At 44.9% G+C, this 21,846-nt stretch overlaps 1 protein-coding gene across 1 annotated transcript in view; it reads right to left on the bottom strand.

Moving 5' to 3' along the window:
• The window catches only part of MICAL2 (microtubule associated monooxygenase, calponin and LIM domain containing 2), a 151,323-nt gene that overhangs the window by 15,304 nt on the left and 114,173 nt on the right, over positions 1-21,846 (bottom strand). Inside the window, exons 29-33 of the mRNA XM_027651110.1 lie at positions 19,032-19,224; positions 15,877-16,049; positions 14,559-14,633; positions 10,525-10,622; positions 6,502-7,852 (exon numbers count right to left, since the gene is read on the bottom strand). Coding sequence (XP_027506911.1) covers positions 6,502-7,852; positions 10,525-10,622; positions 14,559-14,633; positions 15,877-16,049; positions 19,032-19,224 — 1,890 coding nt within the window. The remainder of the gene's footprint in view (positions 1-6,501; positions 7,853-10,524; positions 10,623-14,558; positions 14,634-15,876; positions 16,050-19,031; positions 19,225-21,846) is intronic.

Genomic DNA, 21,846 nt, shown 5'->3' on the forward strand with positions numbered 1-21,846 from the left:
TCTTTGTATCTGCTAGGTAACAGTTGGCTTTCTAGGTGCAAGCTGTATTCAGATTAAAATTACTTCCCATTCTCCCAGTGTAAATGTTTCTTCTTTGCCTTGTTCTGGAGCAGAGTCCTGAAGTTGGACTTTTGTTTCTAGCCCTAATTTAAAATCAGGATCCATGAAACTTATTCACCCTAGACAGTAAAGAATAAAAACAAATCCAAGTAATTTGAGGCAGAAATTCTGATTTTTCTCAGCAATCTCAGTCTTAGAAGCACCCAGTCCTTGTGCTCGATGAAGCTGCAAGCTCATGCTTGGCTCAGTGGAGCAGACTTGGGTCTCACCATCCTTTTTGTGATTCAGGTCCTTGGGCAGCAGACACCTGCAAGTGAAGGCAGGGAGCTGCAATAGCCCTCCAGGTAGTTCTCCAGCCTCCCAAGTGACTCTCTGCTCCAGAACTGCCCAAGTTGCCACCCCACATCTTGGAGGAGGGACACAGCTCCTGCTTGCTGACCTGCCAGGGACTCTGACAGCTCACAATTGCTGGGGTGAGGCCAGTGCCACACATTGCCCCATGCTCTGTGGACAGGAGTGCATTCCCAGCTGCACTCCATCTCTATCCCCAGCAGGGACAGTCAGACATACAGCCCTTCCCAGGTGTGGGAGGCATCTGTCCTTTTAGTGAGTAAACTCTCCCATCTTGCTTATCCCTGAGCAACAAAAAGTTTGAAGCAACTACCCTGTGGTCACGCCACTGGAGAAATCAAATTCCACAGTATGCAAAGGGCAAACCTTACAGCCCAGCAGGGCTGGAAACACAAGCAATTACACGCTCCCTTTCTTCTCTCAGCTGTGCTGGGAATAAGCGACTGCTTCCCCCTGTCCTCCCCTCTGAGCGATATCAATAATTTAAAAAGTGTTACAAGGTCTGGAGGAAAAGCAGCCTGCTCTAATACAAGGGCACCTGCTTCCTCCTTGGGGGTGTGACTCGGGAACTCTCCATCTTTCTGGGACAGAGAGAGGGTCAGCAACCTCCCCAAGGTCTTCCAAGGCCTATCTCATAAGCACAAGGAATCTGATGCTTGTGCATGGAATAGATTCATAACCTCCTCCACAGTCCTCCCAATGCCTCTCTGCTGTGGAGAGGCAGGTATTTGCACCTTGCTCTGCAGAGAAAAGCCATTTAGATTACTCCAAACAGCTCAGCCTCTCAAGGGACTCAGTACCCAAAACCCTGGGAGGCAACAGTCACCCAGCTGTGATCAGCACCCTTCATGGTCTCCACCTGGGAATGCTGTAGAATGAAGGAACACATGACCTACTCAGTGATGAGGCACCTGATGGTTCTACCTGTGCTGATTATCTCATTATTGCAAACACATTTCACAGCACTGATGTTCTCTGCCAATATAACAGGGATAACTGAAGCATGAGGTGTCTGGAAACACAGAGCAAAGAGTGACAGAACCGGGATAAGAGGTCAGGTTTTTGGCTCCCAGATGTGTGGCCCTGCCACTTTTCATGGATATAGAAACAATGGGAGACAGTGCATTTCTTTCAACATTAAAAGGGCAGCCACCCAGTGCTCTGCTCAGCTAATTTTCTTTGGCTATTTCTTCGTGAGAGAGACCAGAACTATGCTTCAAAGTGTACCCCAGATGCAAATTTCAACTTCAAGACAACTATAGCAACCATAGCAAGAAATTACCTCACAGAATGAACTTGCTTCATGCAGCGCTAGAGAAAAATACTACACTTTTTTTGAAAAAAAAAAACAAAAACAAAAAACAAACCAAATCAAACAAACAAAAAACAACCAACCAACAACAACAACAAAACAAAACAAACAAGCAAAAAAAACCCCCAAACCCCAAAACCCCCCTCAAACAGAAAGGGATGGGATAGGCAGAATTTAGCCATCAGCTGTGAGGATTTGGACAAGGAATTCACACATAAAAATATTCAACTTAGGGACTTTCACACTTACTGGATCACTAAAAGCTAAAACTTTGAATTGCCACGAAAATAATTTGTCTACTTTAAATATGCTGAGCCTTAAAGCTCAATAGGCTACAGAACAGATCTCTAAAACGTATGGATTTTTTTCAAATATTAACTCTTCTAGACTTGGGCTTTATCTTTACAGCCATCTCATTCCTTCAGATTGGGTGTTATTTATTACATATTTCTTATTTCTTAAGTACTTTAGCATCCCACTAACTTCCAAATTAACATATAGAGCTTTTCCTCCCCATCCAACAAGACTTTGGATCACTAGGAGTGGTCAGTCACAGTATTAGTTTGTTCCTTTGCCCTTCAACTATAAAGGGCAAAGGAAAAATATTTCTGAAATGTATATTAGTCTATTCTTGGTCTCCACCTCACAGTAGCTACTAGGAGTTTGATCAAGAGACTTTTCCAGCATACCTGATTTACAGATGTCAAATAACAGAAAAAAGTATTAATTATTATTGTTATTAATTGTTAGTGAACCTGACAGAGTCACTGAATGCACTTTGAAGTACATTGGTGGAGGAAACCTCCAATTCTTGATATTGGGACTTGGTGTCCTCATATATGTGTGTCATAAGAGATAGGAAAAGTTATACCCATAAAACTAAAATTCCTTCCTATGGCCAGTTTGTTACAGCTCGACAATCCAAGGCTGAGTGTCAAAGACACTTTGACCTAAGCCTGCTGCCATTGAAGGCCATCACTGAATGCCTCACTGTACTCTGGGGGATTAACTGGACCAAAGTGCAGTGCTTTGAGAACCTCTCCCTTAAGATACACATCCAAGGTACTCATATTCCCAGGAAACTTGAAGGCCTCTGAACAATGAGTGAGATGTCACATGAAGAGGTTAAGAAGGCGCTACCTTCTGTTACATGTGGGAGCACCGCTGATTGTCCTGGAGATTTATAGGGAAAACCATCACTGCCGCCAGTCTGCCTGTCCCAGCTCAACCTCCCTTTCCTGGGGTGTGTTTGTGTCATGGTAATGACTGCAGCCTAAATACACAGAACTGTCTTGGAGCAGGAACTGTTTTTATAACATAATGTTACACTAATCTGTTGGCTTCCTCTGTAAGTGTCCAAGATTGCATATTTTTAGAAGTCATGGGAGTTAATCATGACCACTGTAAGTACTTCAGCATTTTACAACAGAGAGGCAAAGTTACACATATCACTTGGGGCACTGATGTTCAAAACCAGATGGAAATTGGCACGAGGAAGGAGATGAAAAGAATGGTCAGTAGAAATCAAGAGAGGGCTTGGTTATTTCACTTCACATCTCTGCTTCCCCACAGATTTCTCATGTGGTTTTAGACATGAAATTTCATCTTCTACTGCCTCAGTTTCCATGCTAAAATATAAAATCACTGTGAAAGCAGTGTCCTTGCTGACCAGAGCACTGCAAACACACAGACTTTCTGTGGTACAAAGATGCAATAACAGGAACCTGAAATATTTGCAAGCAATCCCTTTTCAATCTAAAATCTCTTTTTCAATCACAAAATCAGCAAAGTGAGTTCATGCTAAATTTTCTCATCAGGTGAATTGGTTGTCCTGCTTAATGATATGTGCCATGTAAACAACACATACACACTGAGTTATAACAACTCTCATCTCATGTAAGGGACAATTCTAGGAATGTTTTCACATGATCCCTACTTTGTCAGGGACAGAAATACTCCTCCCATGTCTCCATCTCTACCAAGAAGCAAACCCGGAGTCACACTCATCTGCTGACAAACAACCACCCTCAGGGACTGGTCTTCAGAAGGCCTGTCTGTACATCAAAAGTAATCCCTGGATCCACCACTTCGTCTCCCTACAAACACTGCTGACTGCTACGCTCACACAACCTGGTTTAAATCTCTTTTTACTGTTGTTCTCCTGCTGTACTAATGATTTTTAGTATCAGTAATTAATATGGCACTTTGGCATTTTTGAATTTCAAAAGGGGCACTAGGCTTAGGAGAGAACAGTTAACCATCTGATTGAACACTTTTATTGATTTTTTTTTTTTTGGGAGGTGTTCACTGCAGTTTGAAACACAAAGGCAGAATCAAAAGACAAAAGCCTCAAAGATATCAAAAATCTGGAATTGCACTTAGGAACTCCAGTGAGGTTATTTGCACAGTTGTCTATTTTAGGGCAAACTTTGGATTTTTATTTTTTTTTAAGCCAGTCTTTCACTGGAAAGTGTGCACAAACCCCCATTGCTTCAGTAAGCTTTGTCTAGATCTCACACAAGCAGTCTGTCCACCTGGATCTTTGCATGGCCCAAAATTTCCAAGGAGCTGTAAGGACTAGTTCTTATGAAACAGAGGGATAGTGTTAGGCAGAAAGCCTTCAAAGCAGGTCTGGATATGAGAAACTGGAATGATCCATATGGAAGGTGCAACTGCAGGTGCAAGTTTGAATGACAGGCAATCTGCTGCTAAGATCTCATGATTCTTCAGGCTGAGCTTCAGCTGGGGGCTGAACACTTGGCAGAAGAGGACAGAAGGACAGAACATGGTTTTAGTTTGGACAGACACCTGGGTCATCAGCATAGGAAAGACATCTGGATGTGTGTTTGCAGCTGAAGTAAGACAATAAGGAAAGATGAGCAACACAGCACAGGAGTAGATGAGTAGGGTGAGACTGGAAGGTCCTTCCAATCTGTTTCCAGCACTGTATGTCTAAAGGAATGCTACAGGCATGTGATTCCTCCCCTCAACACTCACCCAGCCTCCAAAGATTTTTCAGTTCAGGAGTGTTCAATATTGGAATATTGGTTTCTAAGTATTTGGTTACTCCTCAGGGGATTTCTCTGCAGTGAGCTTGCCCAGTTTCATCTCAAGCCCAAGGACTTTTATCATCCAGCTCATTCTTTGGCTCCACAAGCCACTGAGGGAGAAAACACCAGTGTAATGTAATACCAACCATACTTGCACAGAAACAGTTTGGCCTCAAACAGGATAGAAAAGTCCGCTATAAAGAGCCAAGAGAAGTATGAGAAAGAGTCTCATTAAATTGCTCTCCGCAAGGTGCTGGGAATACTTTCTTTTCATTAAAGAAGTTTTCTGTGATTTGTGGTAAATTTCAAGAGAGAAAAATAATGACATGAAATGTAGGCTAAAGCTCGTCATCAGAATGAAGTTTGGCAAGTCTGGGCCTCAGACAAGTGCCAATATGAGACAGAAATGTCATTTTAGAAAGCCAAACAGGACTTGGCTCTTCACCAGTTTGATTTACTCAAATATGAATTTTGAAAAAATTCAGGGAGCTGCAATGTTGAAATGTTGAAAACGACAGATTACTGGGCAATGGCTAGATCAGAGCTTAACTTTTTTTTTTTTTTAATCTAAACAGACTTTTCAATGGCTATAGTCAATAACTGTAACAATTTAAGAATCCTCATTTGGCTTGCATAGCAGAGGAATGCAACACATATCAAACCAGCGTGTTTTCCCCAAATATTTAAAACATAAATAAAGTAAAGCATTATTCATACCTAACAAGAACTTTTCCCATTTTAGCAGGACCACAGCATACCAATTATTGTAACACATTTTGTTAAGAGCAAGTCAACTTGGCTCAGTTGATGGGTGATGACCAGGTATAGACTCAAAAAAAAAAAAAAAGCTTCCAATTAAGGGCCACAGCTTTACAAGTGTGAATAGCAACTCTCTGTGGCTTCAGTGCAGTCCTCAGCAACTTCTGGCTCAATGGGGATGCCTGATTTTGTTAGACAAAGGATGCTCCAGAGTACAACCCAAAAATTCAGGAATGAGAGCAGGAGTTATTCTATCGATTTTAATGAGCTTCAGATCAAGTCTCTCACATGCTGTCTCTCTTCCTCACAGTTATGCAGCAGTTCTGAAGCAGAAGGGTTGCAAAAGGGTCTGGCAGCTCAGTGGGTACATTTCAGTGACTTCACATTTTACATACAGATTTTAATGCTGCAGTTTGGGGTTATATTTGGGGTTGCAATTTAATAAAGTAAGAAACAAACAGGTATACCAATAAAATTCAATAGGTTATTCAGTTAAATAACTGGGTCTTTCTGCAGTGGGCTAGTGGAAAGGTGGATCACAGAGAAAGACAGGTGGGTGCAGCTCTCATGCCTCATATCTCATCCCTGAAACTGCACTGCAGCTAATTCTTTTTGAGCCTATGCTCACATTACTCAGACTGCTCTTTGTCTGACATCAACATTTTTTGGACTTGCCTGCAATTTTAATACTAACCTTGTTCTTGCAAACAAACATGAAAATTGATGCCTTTTAATCACTGCCCAGATAGACTCTCAAATAGGTCATGGTGGGTCAATAAGGTGCTTATTACACTATATTTATTAAGTCTTCTTATGTAGAAAGTAACTACAAATTAAACATACAACAGATATGTGTTTGCATGATCACGCACAGGTCTTTTAAAGGTTAAGTGCTATTACACAATAATAATAACAACAATAATAACGATAATAATAGCAGCAACAAAATAATTCCACTCAGGTCCTCACCTGTGGAAGGGTAGCACAACCTGTCATCTGGAGAATGGTCCTTCGGGAAAAGCAGAGATGACATCAAGGAATTCCCTTCTCTTTCATGAGCTTTACTTCTCAGTCTACTGAAGAGCAATCCAAGACTACCTTTTTGTGCAGAGTCATCCAGATTGTCCTTGGAGGTGTTCTTGGGCTTTGGAGATGAAAGAAGAGTGGATTTTTCCTTACGGATACACATGTCATCCATGGGAGTCCCTGGAGGAGTGTCTTTAAAGGTAAACTTTTCTAGGAGTCCTGGGACATCCTCCATCCTAGTGCAAGATGATTTCTGAGGTATACTGGTTGTATTGGGAAGCCTGATGTGAGGACTGGAGGATGTGAGGGATACCTGTTCACTGTAATCCCTTAGAGATATTTCTTTGGAGCTGACAGAAAAATTAGATGGATTTGAGAAAGAGCTTCCATCTCCTAAATATTCTCCTGCCCACTCCCCTACTTTAGGATCCTGCATCTGAGTGTTATTGTTGTTAGTGTTCCTTTGGCTTAGGGAATAACCAGGAGCACTGGGGAAGCTGAAGAAAGCTTGTTCTGAAGAGGCTTTGATTTTGCTCTCTGAGTCCTGCTTCAGTCCTCCTGGAGTCGAGGTTAGAGGCTCCAAAATGGACCTTTTGATAGCATTGGCTATGATCCGCAGTGGTGATTTTGGCTGGCTGGCTGTGTGCTGCCTGGAAACTGCATCCAGACTCCTCAGAGCTTCTTTTGTGTCAACTGGCAAAGCTGGCAGAGCATCATCTGCAATTACAAGAGGCACAGGACAACCAGATCGTTTGAACACATTTTTTCTGCAGTCATCATCCTTCTTCTCTGCAGTCCACAGGGCTCCATTGTTTTGATACCCTGCCCTGGTTCCACCTAAGTCTGTCCTGTTTGAGTCAAACAAGGGTTGCTGACGAGTACAAAGCCCCAGCCTCTTTTTTGCCTCCTTTAACTCTTGCTCAAGCTTTTCTTCTGGGTGCCTGGTATTTTTGCCATCTTTTCCTTTCAAATCCAGAGATGCCACCTCTTTTGTCTTCTTATTAAAATCTTCTGGTTCAGAGATATGTTTCCATGTTTTTTCCTTCCAGTCCTGGGCTGAGTATGTCCCAGAGTCACTATCTGTATCTTCAGGCTCATAAAAATCAACAACCAGTTTCCCATTTCCAGGAGAGGTCCTTGGAGAACCCGTGGTGCTGCTCTGAAAAGAACGATGAGGGACATAGCAATATGTGTCTTCAGGCATTTCTCTGGCTTTTTCTTTTCTTTGAAATATTGGGCTGTAGGGTTTCAAATGTCCTCTTGTAGTTTCTGGTGGTCTATTGTAAGAAGCCGACTGTGAAGTGCATGAAAAAAAGATTATTTTAGTGATAGAAAAATACTGCCTTGCGTATCTTTTATTTCATATAATATTTTAATCCATTTTAATCCTAACATCATAATAATAAACATAATATTTAATTTATACACACAAACATATGTAGATGACAATAAATTAAGAAAAGCATTTCTTCCTAAAGGGCTAATATTTCTCTAGGAGTGGAGATCTAATATTACTGGAGATTTTAATAGTCTAAAAATAATGTCATTCATGCTAAGAATCTGCCATATCTTTATGAATTGCCTTTAATATTTTCCTTAAAAAGAAACAATCCTATCTCCAGGAAAATAGACAGGAGCAAATCTGCTCTATTCTCCTGTGTGTGTTCCAGTTGCATCACCTTAGATTTTTGAGCAAGCACAAGAGACCATCATCCATCCTCTCCAAATGGTTTTATAATACTGCATGCTTACATAGCAGAGGTAGAAATTAAAGAAGTGACCCAAAAAAGACTATAAAATGCAAGATGGTAGTTTTAAACAATTCAGTTAGTTCTCTCTCATGACATTTTTCCTTTGGTAAAGGTTTAAATTCATTACTTCAGCCACCAAAATCTGCTGAAGCTCGTAACAAGGATAAATACCCACATTATCTAGCAAGCAGACTAAAACTTGAGTTTTTTCTTCCTTTTAAAAGGGAGGCATTTTATCATCAGTGCTACATGATAATGGATGGCATGAAGATTCAATTCCTGTTTCCATTTACGTACCAGATACCCAAATTCACATGGGTGAAGCCATTAATCTGTCTGACTTTTCATTTCCCATAAGCACCAGAACCAAAGCAGTAATGATTCCTCTCCATTTCACAGTTGTATTTGAAGACTAAAGTTATTACTGGACAGGATCTCAGATAGAAAAACGTAAGAAACAAACGAACACCCTCTTAATCCTTACTCTTTAAGAAAAAGGCCACTAAGCACTGCTTGTAGAACAGGACCTGCACAGAGTCACCTCTCCCTGTGCACAGAGTGGCCAGGCAGCATTGTGCAGCTCTGCTCCCCTGGGACATTCCCTTCCTGGCCCCATTGTCCTGCACCGGATTTCAACTACCACCATGGATGTGGAAGAGTTGATTTTTTTCTAACACAGGCCCTGAGGTCAAGCAATATTAATCATGTTTAACCCAAGGGTGAGGACAACTGGCTAGGGCACAGAGGATGTGGGCTGGCCCCCGCTCCACCTGGCTACGAGTCCAGGGACGTGCTGCCCTTTGCTCAGGATGGTCGGTCATGAATCCTGCTGCAGTGCTGCATTTAGGGCAGGTCCACCCTTCCTCATCCTTAAAAATAAAATAGATTAAAACCCCCTAAAACACAATGGAAATCCTAGGTCCTGAAGGAAGCAGAAGATACTCCTGAGCAGTGGGAGGTGTGGAGCCCAGGGCCTGCTGCAAGTTTAGAAATCTTCTGCCCACTGGAGGCAAGGGCAAGACATTAGACATGGGACACCTACGTCTAAAGGCTTTAACAGCAGAAGTCCCTCATCTCCTATGCCAGGTTTTCCACGGCTGGCACCATGCAAACCCTTACCTCAGCTCCCACATTTGCTCTCCAAGGTTACAGCTGGGACTTGGCCTTTGCCCAGTGATCAAGGGGCATTTCAGCCACTCAGATGTGATACCCTCCCACCCCATCCATTGCTGCTGGCACATGGCCCTGCCCAATGTGCCACACGTTTCCATCCAGCCCCATGAGCACATGGAGAGATCAACAGCCAGTCTGGGAGGAGCATGGGACAGGGCTTTCAAGGGATTTCTTCTCCTTTGGGTAGAAGCACAAAGGAAATCCCGGTGGCAGCTAAGCCCTACGTTGTGAAGGAAGGGCAGGGTGGCAGTGTCTACCTACTGTGTTCAGTTTTGGGCAAGTCATTACAAGGAAGATATTTTGGTGTTGAAGTATGTCCAGAGAAGAGCAACAGAGCTGGTGAAGGTTCTGGAGTGTAAGACTAACAAGGAACAGTTGAAGGAGCTGGGGGTGTATAGCAAAGAAGACGTGGTGGAGACTTCAGTGTTCTCCACAACTACCCAAAAGGAGGTTGTAGTGAGGTGAGGAATGGTCTCTACTCCCATGTAATCCCTGTTTCCTCCAGGATGAGAGGAAACAGTCTCTAGTTGTGCCAGGAGAGGTTTAGACTGTATATTTGGAAAAATTTCTTCACTGACACAGTCATGAAGCACTGGAACAGGCTGCCCAGGGAAGCAGTGTAGTCATCATTTTTGGAGGTATTTAAAAGACACGTAGATGTGGCACTTGGGGACATGGTTTAGTGTTGGACCTGGCAGGGCTGGGTTAATGGTTGGACTCGATGATCTTAGAGGTCTTTTCCAACCTAAACCACTCTATGATTTCATGACTGATGCCACAGACTAGTGCCTAACTCTTCATGTAGTCAAGGTCTGAATCCCATAGCAAACATGACTTAGAGATGCTTAATTTGGGAATGATCATATCAAACCAGAGCAAGTTCTCCTCCCTATGTGCAGCATAAGCATAACTCCAACTTCAGTGGTTACTGTGAGGACTAAAACTATTTGAAAGAGCAGAGGATGCCCAGATAGTCTGCCAAGAACAGACATGCCCCAACAGTAGTTACACTCACTCTGCTCTGCACAATTCTCCTTCGTACCTGTGTTTGGGAATGACCCTCTCCGGGACTGCTCTGACAGCTGCCTGAGCTGTCCTTCCAGTGTAGCCCAGGTTTCTTGCTGGACAGCAGAGGAAAGCCTGTCAAAGACACAAATTTCACTGTCACATTGCTATTGATTTTGTCTTAAATAAAGTTCGCAATTAAAGAACAAGACTAGAAAATTAAACAGTCACCTGGATACAGCTGTACCCGAAGAAGTGACCTACAATATTGAATTTTATGGCCTCACTCTGTGTGTGCATGCTGTGCCAAACACATGCTGATATTTCCAGAGGTGGACTTGAAATGCTTCCACTTTTTGGCTGGATGTAGTGAAGCAGCTTTTGAGTTCCAGGAAACTTACTGGAAAACCAGCCCCCTTTAGAGGGCTTTCAGGCCTCAGAAGCAGAGGCAGTCAAAACAACCTGTGACTTTTGAACTTTGGGTAGTTCTGAGAAATGAAGAAAATGGGTGATCTCTGAGAGGGCTGTTCATCAGAATAGGAAAAAGAAAAATGGGAAATACATCCATCTGCAGGCAATAAGTACAGAAATAATCCCAAACAGTCTCCCAAGCAGGAAAACAGGCAGCATGTAGGGGGCTCTCCTAGGATCAGGCAAGGTAACTAATTACTAAAGGCCTTGAACCAAAACTACTACAAACATATGTTGAACTGTTGAAAGGGAAAGTAGGGAGGCAACTTGCACCTGAAGGGAGTCAGGAGAACTTTCCAATATTTGTGCCTGTGGGAATTTGACACAATAAATAATCTTTGGACAAATGGAAGTATACCTGAGCCAAGATATTACCATGTCAAGTTATAACATGACAAGCATATTTATAGTTGAATTATTAACTGCCAAACCCAACTATTAGTTCTAAAATCCACGCAGGTTCCCAAAGCAAACTTTGGTTCTTCTACATAGGGATTAACAACTGAATAAGGACACCAATGAGACTCCAGGGAGAGAGGACAGTTCCTGCATGTGAACTTCAGCAAAGTCAAGCCAGGGAGAGAGGCCAAGTCTCCTTTCCTCTCAGTGTCTCACCTATTTGTACCCAATCTTGATGCAACTGGTTATGTTCAATCAAGATTGGAGGGAAACAATGTGCTGGAGTTCGTCAAGGAACTCCTGCAGGGACAGCAGCCAGGGGCTGACCTTTATAGAGTGAATTGAGCCACGGGAAAACATGAGAATCCAGAATTAGGATTAAAAAAAAAATACCACCACCTGCATAAGTGAGCCAGGGGGGTTTAGCCTGATCCGCTAAAGCCCTGAGCCTCCTGACATGAGCAAATATCATGGTTCAGCACACAGAGGGGAAACACAACCGCTGCAGCAGCGACAGCCACAGTTCCCACAGGGACATAAACCCCCAGCCCAGGGGTCTGCAGGGTAAGGGCACACGCCCACAGGGAGAATTGTTTCCCACTCCAGCTTTTGTGGGTGTGCATCAGCTCACAAGGACAGGGCCTGCACACGTGAGATCATTGCTCCACACGCAGCCACAGCTTGCTGCCTGTCACAGGGATAATGGTTTTATTCCCTCCAACACGCTGAACCTATATTTTCAGCTTCACTTTCAAAACGGGATTTAAAAAAAAAAAAAGTTCCCTAGGGCACTATCATGATCTGCTTGGCCCAAAATCCCAAGATAAATTAAGAGCACAGTGTTCCCTGTGGCCAGGCGATGGGGATTAAAGGTTTTGAAAGGTAATATCCTGCTCTGAGCCTTTCAGCCAATATAGCTGTGACACTGATTTCCTTTTCTTGGCCGTGTACCCTGCGCTGTTTATGAAACATATGTGTTTCGGGAAATATGTCTGAAAAGGAGACAGATTTTTTTCCCTGTGACTGATGATCATATAAAATTCCTGTAATCAAATTGGATTAAATATAGAAACTATGACTTAGTGTTCCTCCAGAGACTAAAAAATGCCTTTATTCTGTTCCCACTGTATGCTGACTGTGCTTTACACCTCATTTTAACAGCATACTTGAGGTTCAGGCAGATTCATGCAGCACAACCCTCTCAAAGGCTTCTAGCTCCCTCTAGAGCCCTTGAGGCACGCAGAAGATTTTTAACAAAATGATGGGAAAATTAATTGGCAAACCGTTAAGTAATGTTCTTGCTGAGAACAAGCTGAAAATTAGTTAAGAGGGATGCCTCCCTTCACCCCCAATATTCTCTTCTTTCTTCTCTGTCTTTCTTACCCCCACCTCAAATCTGAAATAAGCATAATTTTTGATTGAACTTTCAACAACTGAGATCAATTAAGGCAAGATTTTAAATCCAGTCCTTTGGTGGAGCCAAACTCTGCTGTATATGCCAATCCCCAAATGCTCAGAGGCAGAGCCAAGGCTGACACAGATGCCATGGGACTTGCAGGACAACCTGCTCCACCTTCCCATCCTAGTCATGGAAGAGCCTTCCCCTGGGTGGTACATCCCATGCAGCCTCTCAGAGCACAGCAAGGCCTCATGCCTTGGAAGTGCAGTGAATTCCAGGGAACACAGCCCCATCATACCTGTCTGCTTGTCCATCTGCCACAACTGCTTCTCTGGGGGCAGACCAGAGGGAGGGGAGGGTTTGCTGAAGCTGAGCTTGGTGGGAGCCTTCCCTCAGGACCATGAAATAGCCCTGTAGATACTCTACTGAGATTTACTGAGTTATCCCAGACTTGTGGCATCAGGGCCTCCAAGGGGCTGAGGGAGGATAGTGACAGTGATCAGTGCTTTTGGGATCTAAAAATTCATCCCGCAGTGGGCACCTGCAAATGATTTCAAAGCTTTCTTGGGCACTCAAAGCAAGCAAGTCAAAATGCCTCTGCTTGAGCACTGGTACTATAATGGGCACAGGAGTCCTAGTTGTTTCAGAAGCAGAAACATAACTTCTCTGAAGGTAATTGGGACTCCAAGTGGCAGCAGAAATCCCCCTTGTTGCAGAGGGAAGCTTAGGGCAGGGCAAAGAGCAGCTGTCACCACCATTCCCCAAAACCCACTGTTTCCATATCCAGAAATTGTGGCACCTGGTCACGTGCACAAAGCCCTACTTTCTGCTGCTGTACATTCACGTTTCACACTTAGGATTGTCAACACCCCAGTCTACCACTGCATTTCTAACAAAGCTTTGAGAGGGTTTGGGATGCTGGTAAGCTCACCCAACCCCAATACTGGTGAGGTCAATCCTGGCAGGTACCTGCCAGTCCTCAGTAGGATCCTGGGAGGAAAGTGTGTGCACTTGCCAAGGGGCTGTGCTGAAGGGGGATGGGCAACACAGTTCCAAGCAGCAAGGATGTGACTAAGGGTGGCTGGCTTGTCTGGGGAGGACTCCAGCCCAAGAGAAAGGTTACCCAGACGTAGCCTCAGCTGTGAGGGGTGACCACACTGTTTCAGAAGTGAGTAGAGAACAGAGTAAGTCTCTGTCAAAGTCACTACATTCCTGTGTGATTCCCATGGGCAAAGACAGGTCAGCCCAAACGAAGGGAAACTGCTGGAGGACAAGAACCAATAACACCTGTTTTCACCAGCTCACCTCTTGGGACAGCTGTTGGCTTTCTCCCTCTCAGCAACCCAGAAATATTACCTGGTTGGTTTTTTTCCCAGCAGAAAAGAGGTGACAGAGCACCTGTGGAAGGATGCAAATAGGCATCTCCAGCAGCATTTCTAATAAGTGACATGATGGTAGACCCAGTGTTGCACCTGATCAAAAGCAATTGGTGTGGGCAGGGCTAGACACAAAATATGCAGCTCTGGGATAGGAGTGCATGCTCTCATCTGGAGAATTAAAGAGGACACCATTCACTGATGGATGTAATTACACAGAGGACAGTCATACGGAAGGAGAATTTGATCTTTCAAGGATGAGAAAAAGGAAAAGAAATATTTGATGTGGTTTAGATCTGTTTTCTCATCTAGAGACTCAAAAATACAAAACTTGTAAAGGAAAGAGGGAGAAGCAGCTAATTAAGAGACAGAAAAATCAAAACCAGCATGAATAAAAAATACAATCACTTCTCGGGCTTTACTCACTTGTCTGGAGTTTTCTTCTCCAATTCTGACACTTATTTAAGGCTGTGGAGTGAAAGCTGTTGGCTCTCTGGAGTGCTGAACAGAAACAGAAAGGACACAGGTTCAGCTAATGCAGCAAAAGTCGAAGGCCGAAAATGGAGATGTTAAAAAATAAAAGTAGAGGAAAAAAACCCCTAAACCTCTGGCACCGGGGGCTCAGTTTTCCAAGTAGCCTCCAGCGGCCCCGGCCCCTCGGCGCGGCCGGGAGAGGGCAGCGCGCACACGCCGCGGGATGCCGGGAGCAGCTCCTGGTGGGAGAGCTTCGGAACCTTCTCATCCCCAAATCGACACCGGCTCTTTTCTCCAAGCAGCCGACACGAGCAGAAGGACAGACAGACAGACGGGCGAGGGGGCAGACTGAACGCGGGGGGGAGGAAATGCGCTAATGCAGCTGGGTGAGGATGCAGAGCCAAAACAGGCTGCTCAGGAAGATCTGGATAACCCGGCTGGCATGGTGGGGAGGAAAGTGATGGTGGTAGGAAGATGACTTTAGCAGCCAGGGGTGGGGGACAGCATGAAACTGGGGAAGAAAAAGGATAAAACCCTTTAGTGATATGGGTCACATGCTGCTGGGAACTCTTTGGGGTCTGCAGCTGTCCTTTTGCCCTAAACAAGGGCCTCATTATCCAAGAGTCACTTCAAATTGCTATATGAAACCCCCTCTTTTCTGTTTGTATTAAAAATGCATATATGGATGTGGGGGTGGGTGGGGGGAGATGGGAAGAAATGAATGCTGATGGCCTTATATTTTCTGCAAAACAATTTCTTTGGCTCTTTCTAGCACATCTTTTAGTTCTGACTAGCTTCAGAAATGAGTTTCCATTTGGAGGCAGATTGTTCCTAAACCTTTCCTTACCTCCCTAACTGGCTAATATCATTTCCTCCTTGTGTTTTCACTGGATAAAAAGATTTTAAGCAGATACTGGTAGAAACACAAATTGCATGAAGCAGAGCTCTCTAGTGCTTCCCAACATCACCCTTGCCCAGGCAACGCTGCAGATATTTCACTGACTACTAAGAACATTCAAACTTTTTACCTGTGGGAAAACATTCATCCCATCCCTGCAAGCTAAATATGAGGCACAACTAATCCAGCTTACCCTGCCTCACAGAAATGGTGTTTCAGTTACAGCACCAGAAAGGCAGAAATACTCAACAGGTACAAGCTGTTAGTGGGAACTAACACTACAGGAAACATCCTCTGCTTTGAAACCTCTCCCCCAACCCTGCTTGAAGCCCTCAGAATACATCAGGAGCATCAGGTCAGGATACTGCTTACCATCAGCAACTTTGGATGTTTTGGAGCTTTCCTCTGGCACCACAGGGCTCCTGATGAGCGATGCCCACCTCTGGATGGGGCTCGAGCAGGTGGGGGGCTCCAGCAGCGTGGTCTGTCCTTCACTCACTTCAGAGTTGGATGAATCACCATTGAAATCAGACTCCAGCTCAGAGCTACCGAGAAAAAGAGCAAGATAGAAAGAAAGTGGGACATTTCAGGAGTCATATGGCACAGAGTTATTCCCCTTCAGTGCAACAAGCACTGGCATCAGCACTGACAGTACTGGGTATCTCAGAGAAATAGGTGTTTGGCATGTCCTCATTTTCCCTTTTTCATCGTCCTCGTTACAGGACTGTAATTTGCTGTAGGTGCTATACAGCTGAGCTATCCCTAGTCCCATCAAACTTGGCATTTGCACCCCCAACCAGCATCTGGAGTCAAAGTACCACTGAGAGAGACTTGGGGTGAAACACCCCACTACTTGCTTAGCAGGGACAGGCCCTTCTGCCTGGAAGGCTGTACAAGAAGATGAAGTAAGGGAAACAGCAATGCCACAACTGGCCTGGAAACAAGGCATGAGGGTCAAAACTCTACACTTATCACATTTTTTGCACAGATTTTTGGAAGTAAGAGGTATCCATAAGGAATTCAAGAGGAGGAAGGAGCCAGGAGAAGAGGCGTGAGGACAGCTGTGGGCCCAGCAAACAAGGCTTAGTCAAGAAGTTGGAGAAAGTTGTAAGCATTAGCCTAGAGAGAGAGAGAGGACTGAGTGAAGCTGCATGAACAGCCTTCAAACACACAAGAGGTGTCCACAGGAAATAAAAAAATAAACTCTCCTCGTTCCTAGAAGCCACTGGGACAGCCCATGTAACAACAAGCTCAGGGAGGCACCTGAGCAGATCACAGAGACAGATTATGGTATCCCTTGCTTTAAATGTAATTAAAAATATGCCACACAAACACATGTGAATGGTACACACATCATGACCTTGCCTCATGGCAGAATGACAGTTTGAGGTGATTATTAGCCCTTTTTCCAATAATCATGCAATTTCTTTCATCTCTGCAGTCCAGACAGTAGGGAACAGATACTGTCAGCCCTTCTGATGTGACCACATTCCCACCACCAGCACGATCCCTCTCAGCCTATTTTTAATGCAAACAATACTGCTAACCTAATTCATAGATTTACTGTAATGATTAATAGCTCTGCCTTAAAAAAAAAAAAATAAAAAAAGAGGAGCTCACACCATGAGCAATCCTGTTGGCATGGCAGGAGAATGCTGCTTTGTGTTTATACAGCACTGCTTGCAGAGCCCAGAGGAAGAGGAGGTAAAGGACAGGCTGCAGACCATGTAAAGCCAGGCTAAAAGCCATACATCCAGGTAGCACTCACCATCCCTGCACCCTGATCAAACCAACAGTACTGGGAGGCCAGGGTGGGCAAGACAGCAGGGATGGGAACATTGCTCCAGGTGTGCAGCTCTTGGCAGGCTGAATCAGAGTGGCCTGATATTTCACCACTGAAACATACTTTTTAAGGTGACTTTCAAGTAGTGTCAAATATATATACATATATAAAAATCTAAATATATGAAGGCTTTGATAGCCAAGTCCCTGTGTGGATGGGGAGATACCACACTGAGATCAGGCAGAGTGCCATACCAAAGAAAAAGCCCTGCCATCAACATTGATTGATATCTTTCTGTTTTAAAGAGCAAAAGGTTTATTTTCCTTGGCCAGTAAGGAGGTAAATGCTCCAGCACGAAGCTTCTCCTCTGATCTCTGCTTGGTAGGTAGTTATTATTCACAGTACCTAAAGCCCTGAACTGCAAAGCTGTGTCACCGAGCTGGTCGTTTCCCCAGTCCCACTGAGCTCCCCGCGGACCCAGCCCAGCAGTGCCATTTGTCACTTTCTATTTCTCTTGTCCCCTGTTTTTAGGCAGGGGCTGGTTTGCCGGAGCAGCACGAGAGGAAGGGCTCAGCAGGAGCCTGACCTCGCAGCCACTGGCGCTCGCCGCGCTGGTGACAGATGCGACGTCGCTCCTCGTGCCATGTCCCGCTGGCAGAGAACCAGGGGCCCTGTCGTCCAGCCGCGGGGGCTGCCGCAGGGAAAGGAGCTGATCCCTCAGATCAGAGGGATTAGCCGGCTCTCATCACTGCCCGGGCGCCACCACGAGCAGGAGGGTATTAGCGAGGGATACGAGCACATGCTCTGGAGGGGGAAAGGGCGGGGTGGGGGGGGGGGGGGGGGACTGTCAAAGAGGTAGTAAACCCTTCCCTGTGTTCTCCATTTGCTCATGGGAGAGGAGCCCTTGATAGGTTCATCCTTCCCTGTAAGAGCACCCAGACCCATGTGCAGAGCACAAACCACTGTAGAGAACAGCAGAAAGTTGCATTTCTCAGAGCATTGCTCTCCACAAGCTACACAGCACCACAAACAGGTGTTTAAAGGATGTCAGGAATCTGAATGAGCTTCCCTACAGAGCAATAGTGTTTGCAACAGTTGGCTTCGGTTTTTTTTCTTTTTGTTTTTCCTTCCCCCCCTTATTTTTTTAGTTCTCAGTAAGGAAAGCTTCTTTACTCAGGAGATATCCATCTAATCTTTAGGCAGAATGAAATCCCACAGAATCCTGCCCAGAGAGCAAATATATTCTAATGTGCATGCAGAAGTTGTGCTTCCTCTGGCAGCTCCTCAAGGATCATCCAATTTCTTAGGGGTGGGCAGGCTCTCAAATGTCCCAGAAGAGGCCCAGGGTGTGGAGCTGCAGGATGGTGCCCAAGGTGGGAGGTGGTCACGTCACAGGATGCACCTTTTGCCACAACACACCCACTCTCTTAATCCCTGTGTCCCAAAAAATGTCTGTTCCAAGAGCTGAACCCAGGTTGATCAGGGCAATGCTTTTCCCTCTGATTCAGGTCCCTGTGTGGGATGTGAATGTTTGAAGATTTCCTGCAAAGTGAGTCATGTGCCTGGGAGGATTTATGGCTGTGGTTAAGAACAATTGTTATTCTGAGCAGTTTGTCTTTTTCTTTTTTTCTCTCCCTCCACAGTTGTACACACACAGAGTACTGTATTTTGTCATACTTTTCTTTACCAATCCAGAGAAAAATCAAACTGGGTTTTCTGTAGGCTTACTCCTATTTTAAAGTACCTGCTTGCATCACTGGTGACCATGACTCGGATGGCAAGAAAGTTATGTTCAGTCATCTCCTCCTCAGGGATGATCCTTACGGCAGAACACCTGGTGGAAGGGGGTGAGAACCAGCTCTCCGAGCCGCAGTGCCCAGGGATACTCTTCGCCTTCTTGGGGGAAGTGGGCTCATCAGCCAAGGGCAGGCAGCAGCCTGGAAAAGCACAAAGGTGATAGCAGAGTGTTAGGGGAGGAGGGAACCACAGGGGGACTTCACTCCTTCAATCCAGTAGTCCTTGGCCATCGCAGGTAGTTTCTGGTGGTGCCCTGTGCTACCCCCAGAGGTGTGTGCATGGACAGCCTGGCACAGCAAAAACATCCCTTCAACCCAGCACAGCCCTGTCAGGTTTCCTCAGCTTGGATTCAGAGAGAAGGAAACTTCGGGGGTAGCCTCATCTTGTGCAGCTACAGGTCCTCATGCTTCTCAGTGGGATGGCCATCAGGCTGGGTGCCTGGTGGCAGCACTAAGACACATGCCTGCCTCACAAGTAGGGATTTACGAGCTCTTTTCTGGCCCCCTTTTTACCTGTGCTTGTGGCAGAAGGCAGGTGAACCAACCTTGCTTGGGTGGCTAAACCTTCAGCCTCATACAACAAGTGTAGGTCAATTTAGGACAGTGGGAGTGAGCAAAATAAACACAGACTCTCCAGGTTATTTTTGATTGTGTAAAGCAAATACAGACACTGATTTGGGAAAAGCAGCAGCATCCCAGCAGTTAAACAGCACCATCCCTGAACTGTGCATTCAAGCAGGATGAATACAGAATAAAGTCAAGTTTCCCTTGCAATTCCCTAAGCAACCTCATCCATCCACAATCTCCTGCCCAAGTAAATACAAACATATCAGCTGCACAAGTTCCCCTGGGGCTCAGTGCAGAAGGAACAAATGACAAGTTCTGGGAGAGTGGTTCTGCTTTGTTCACCTCACCTATGTGGTGCTTTCACCACATCTAATTCAACACTGGTGCCTCTAATTTACACCTGTATAAGTGGAAAAACATCAGACGTCGGACATGGCTCATTTTCTTATCTATTAGAGCAAACTATCCAGTAAACATCAGTTAAACTCCTATGTAATTTGCTGCTCCTCCATTTATTTCAGGAGTGCACCCACCTCATCCTTGCAAGGGTTTTTACCTTGAACACCAAGTGCTTGCAGGGGCTCAACACGGAAAAGAAACCCACTGGGAGCAAGAGTGCTACAAGTGAATCCCAGACACATCTGGAGGACTGTGTACACCGCAGAGCCCGAGTGCTGACCCATGGACCTTCTGGAGAAACAATTCCCTGCCTGCAGTCCCTGGGCTGTCACACACAGCTGTTCACCTGCAACCCAGAGACAGCAGCCACTGGGCACTGCTGCTATGCTATGCCTTTATTTTGTGTGATTCAGGCTTGCTGCTTCTCCAGAGCAAGATGTGTCTGTATGAAAACACATGTTCAGGGCTGTGCATCCAGCTCAATAGCAGCCATGTGTTCCTTGACTGCCGAGATTCCATTTTGTTTGGGAGATAGAAGAAATTCATACCTCTCTGATTTTCATGTCTGACTTCTACTTTGGTCCACCAAGGCCACCCACCCAAAGGTGATGTGGGCAGTGCACAGCAAGCCTGGCAGTGTTTGGGCAACTCATGGAAGTCCACGAGGTGGCAGGGCATGGCTGCCCTTCCTCACAGGAAGGCATGAAACATGCCCTGGGCTGGACCATGATGTGCCATTTCTACTCTCCAGAAGCCAAGTAGAAACTGGTTTTGTGAGCCAATTTGTAAAACCCAAATCCTTCAACTTTCTCCTGAAAAGATAGTGCATTTTATACGACAATCAGAGCAAACAAAACCAAATAACAGTTTTCCAGCTCTGTCTATAAACTTTGTACCCATGCTGGTACTAAGCACTGCCCAAGGCCACTGCAAGCAGCTGTCAAAGAAAGTCAGTTTTGCCATTTGCTTGCACACTCAGTATGTGTTCCCTTCCCACTCCATGCATTAATGCTCTCCCTGCCACGCTAACAGGAAAGAGGAGAAAACATGTTTATGACTAACAGACACACAGCTGGAGACCATCAAAACCCACAGACAGACAGACTACCTACAATTATTCCCAGCATGGTTCCTGAACATGAACAAATTTCCAGTCAACAAGTCCCTCTTCAACAGCTTACTACACATCTGGTTTTCAATTATAAGGGACCTGTAACAGAGCTGGTGAAGGACCTCAGTATGTCACCCAGGACACCAGAGAACAATGATGGATGTAACTCTAAAGAGTTACATTTCTGTGCTTGCTTTTTTCCCATTGATTCATTTTTTTTTTTTTTTTTGCTTTCTTTTTGGCATCACCACCTCTCTCCTTGAATTCTGCACCCAGAAGCTGACCCTCTCAGGAATCTGTTAGACAGCAGAGTCCTTTCTGAGCAAGATAAGTTTACATTCACAGTGATACTAACCACATTTAAGATCAGCATCCTGCATTAGCATCCCTGCCCACACCAGGGGGTTTGGAATAGTTGGAATAGTCCTCTATAGGTCACTTCCAACCCAAACCACTCTAGGATTAGAAAACAAATTTGTACTGTGACATATAAATTTGAATAAGTTATGTTGCACTCAACTCCACAAAAGCAGAGACTGGACCATTTTGGTGTTTCAGTGCAAAGGACGCCCACATGTGCACTAACTCCAACACTGGGTCACACATTCTGCAGGACGTTTGGAAAGATTAAGTTAGTACTGCTCTCCCTCATCACAGGGCTGCACCTTGGGTGACAGGCACAAACA

Source organism: Corapipo altera, unplaced genomic scaffold (genome assembly GCF_003945725.1).
Source record: "Corapipo altera isolate COAL_440 unplaced genomic scaffold, ASM394572v1 78, whole genome shotgun sequence".
Taxonomy (NCBI): Eukaryota; Metazoa; Chordata; class Aves; order Passeriformes; family Pipridae; genus Corapipo; species Corapipo altera.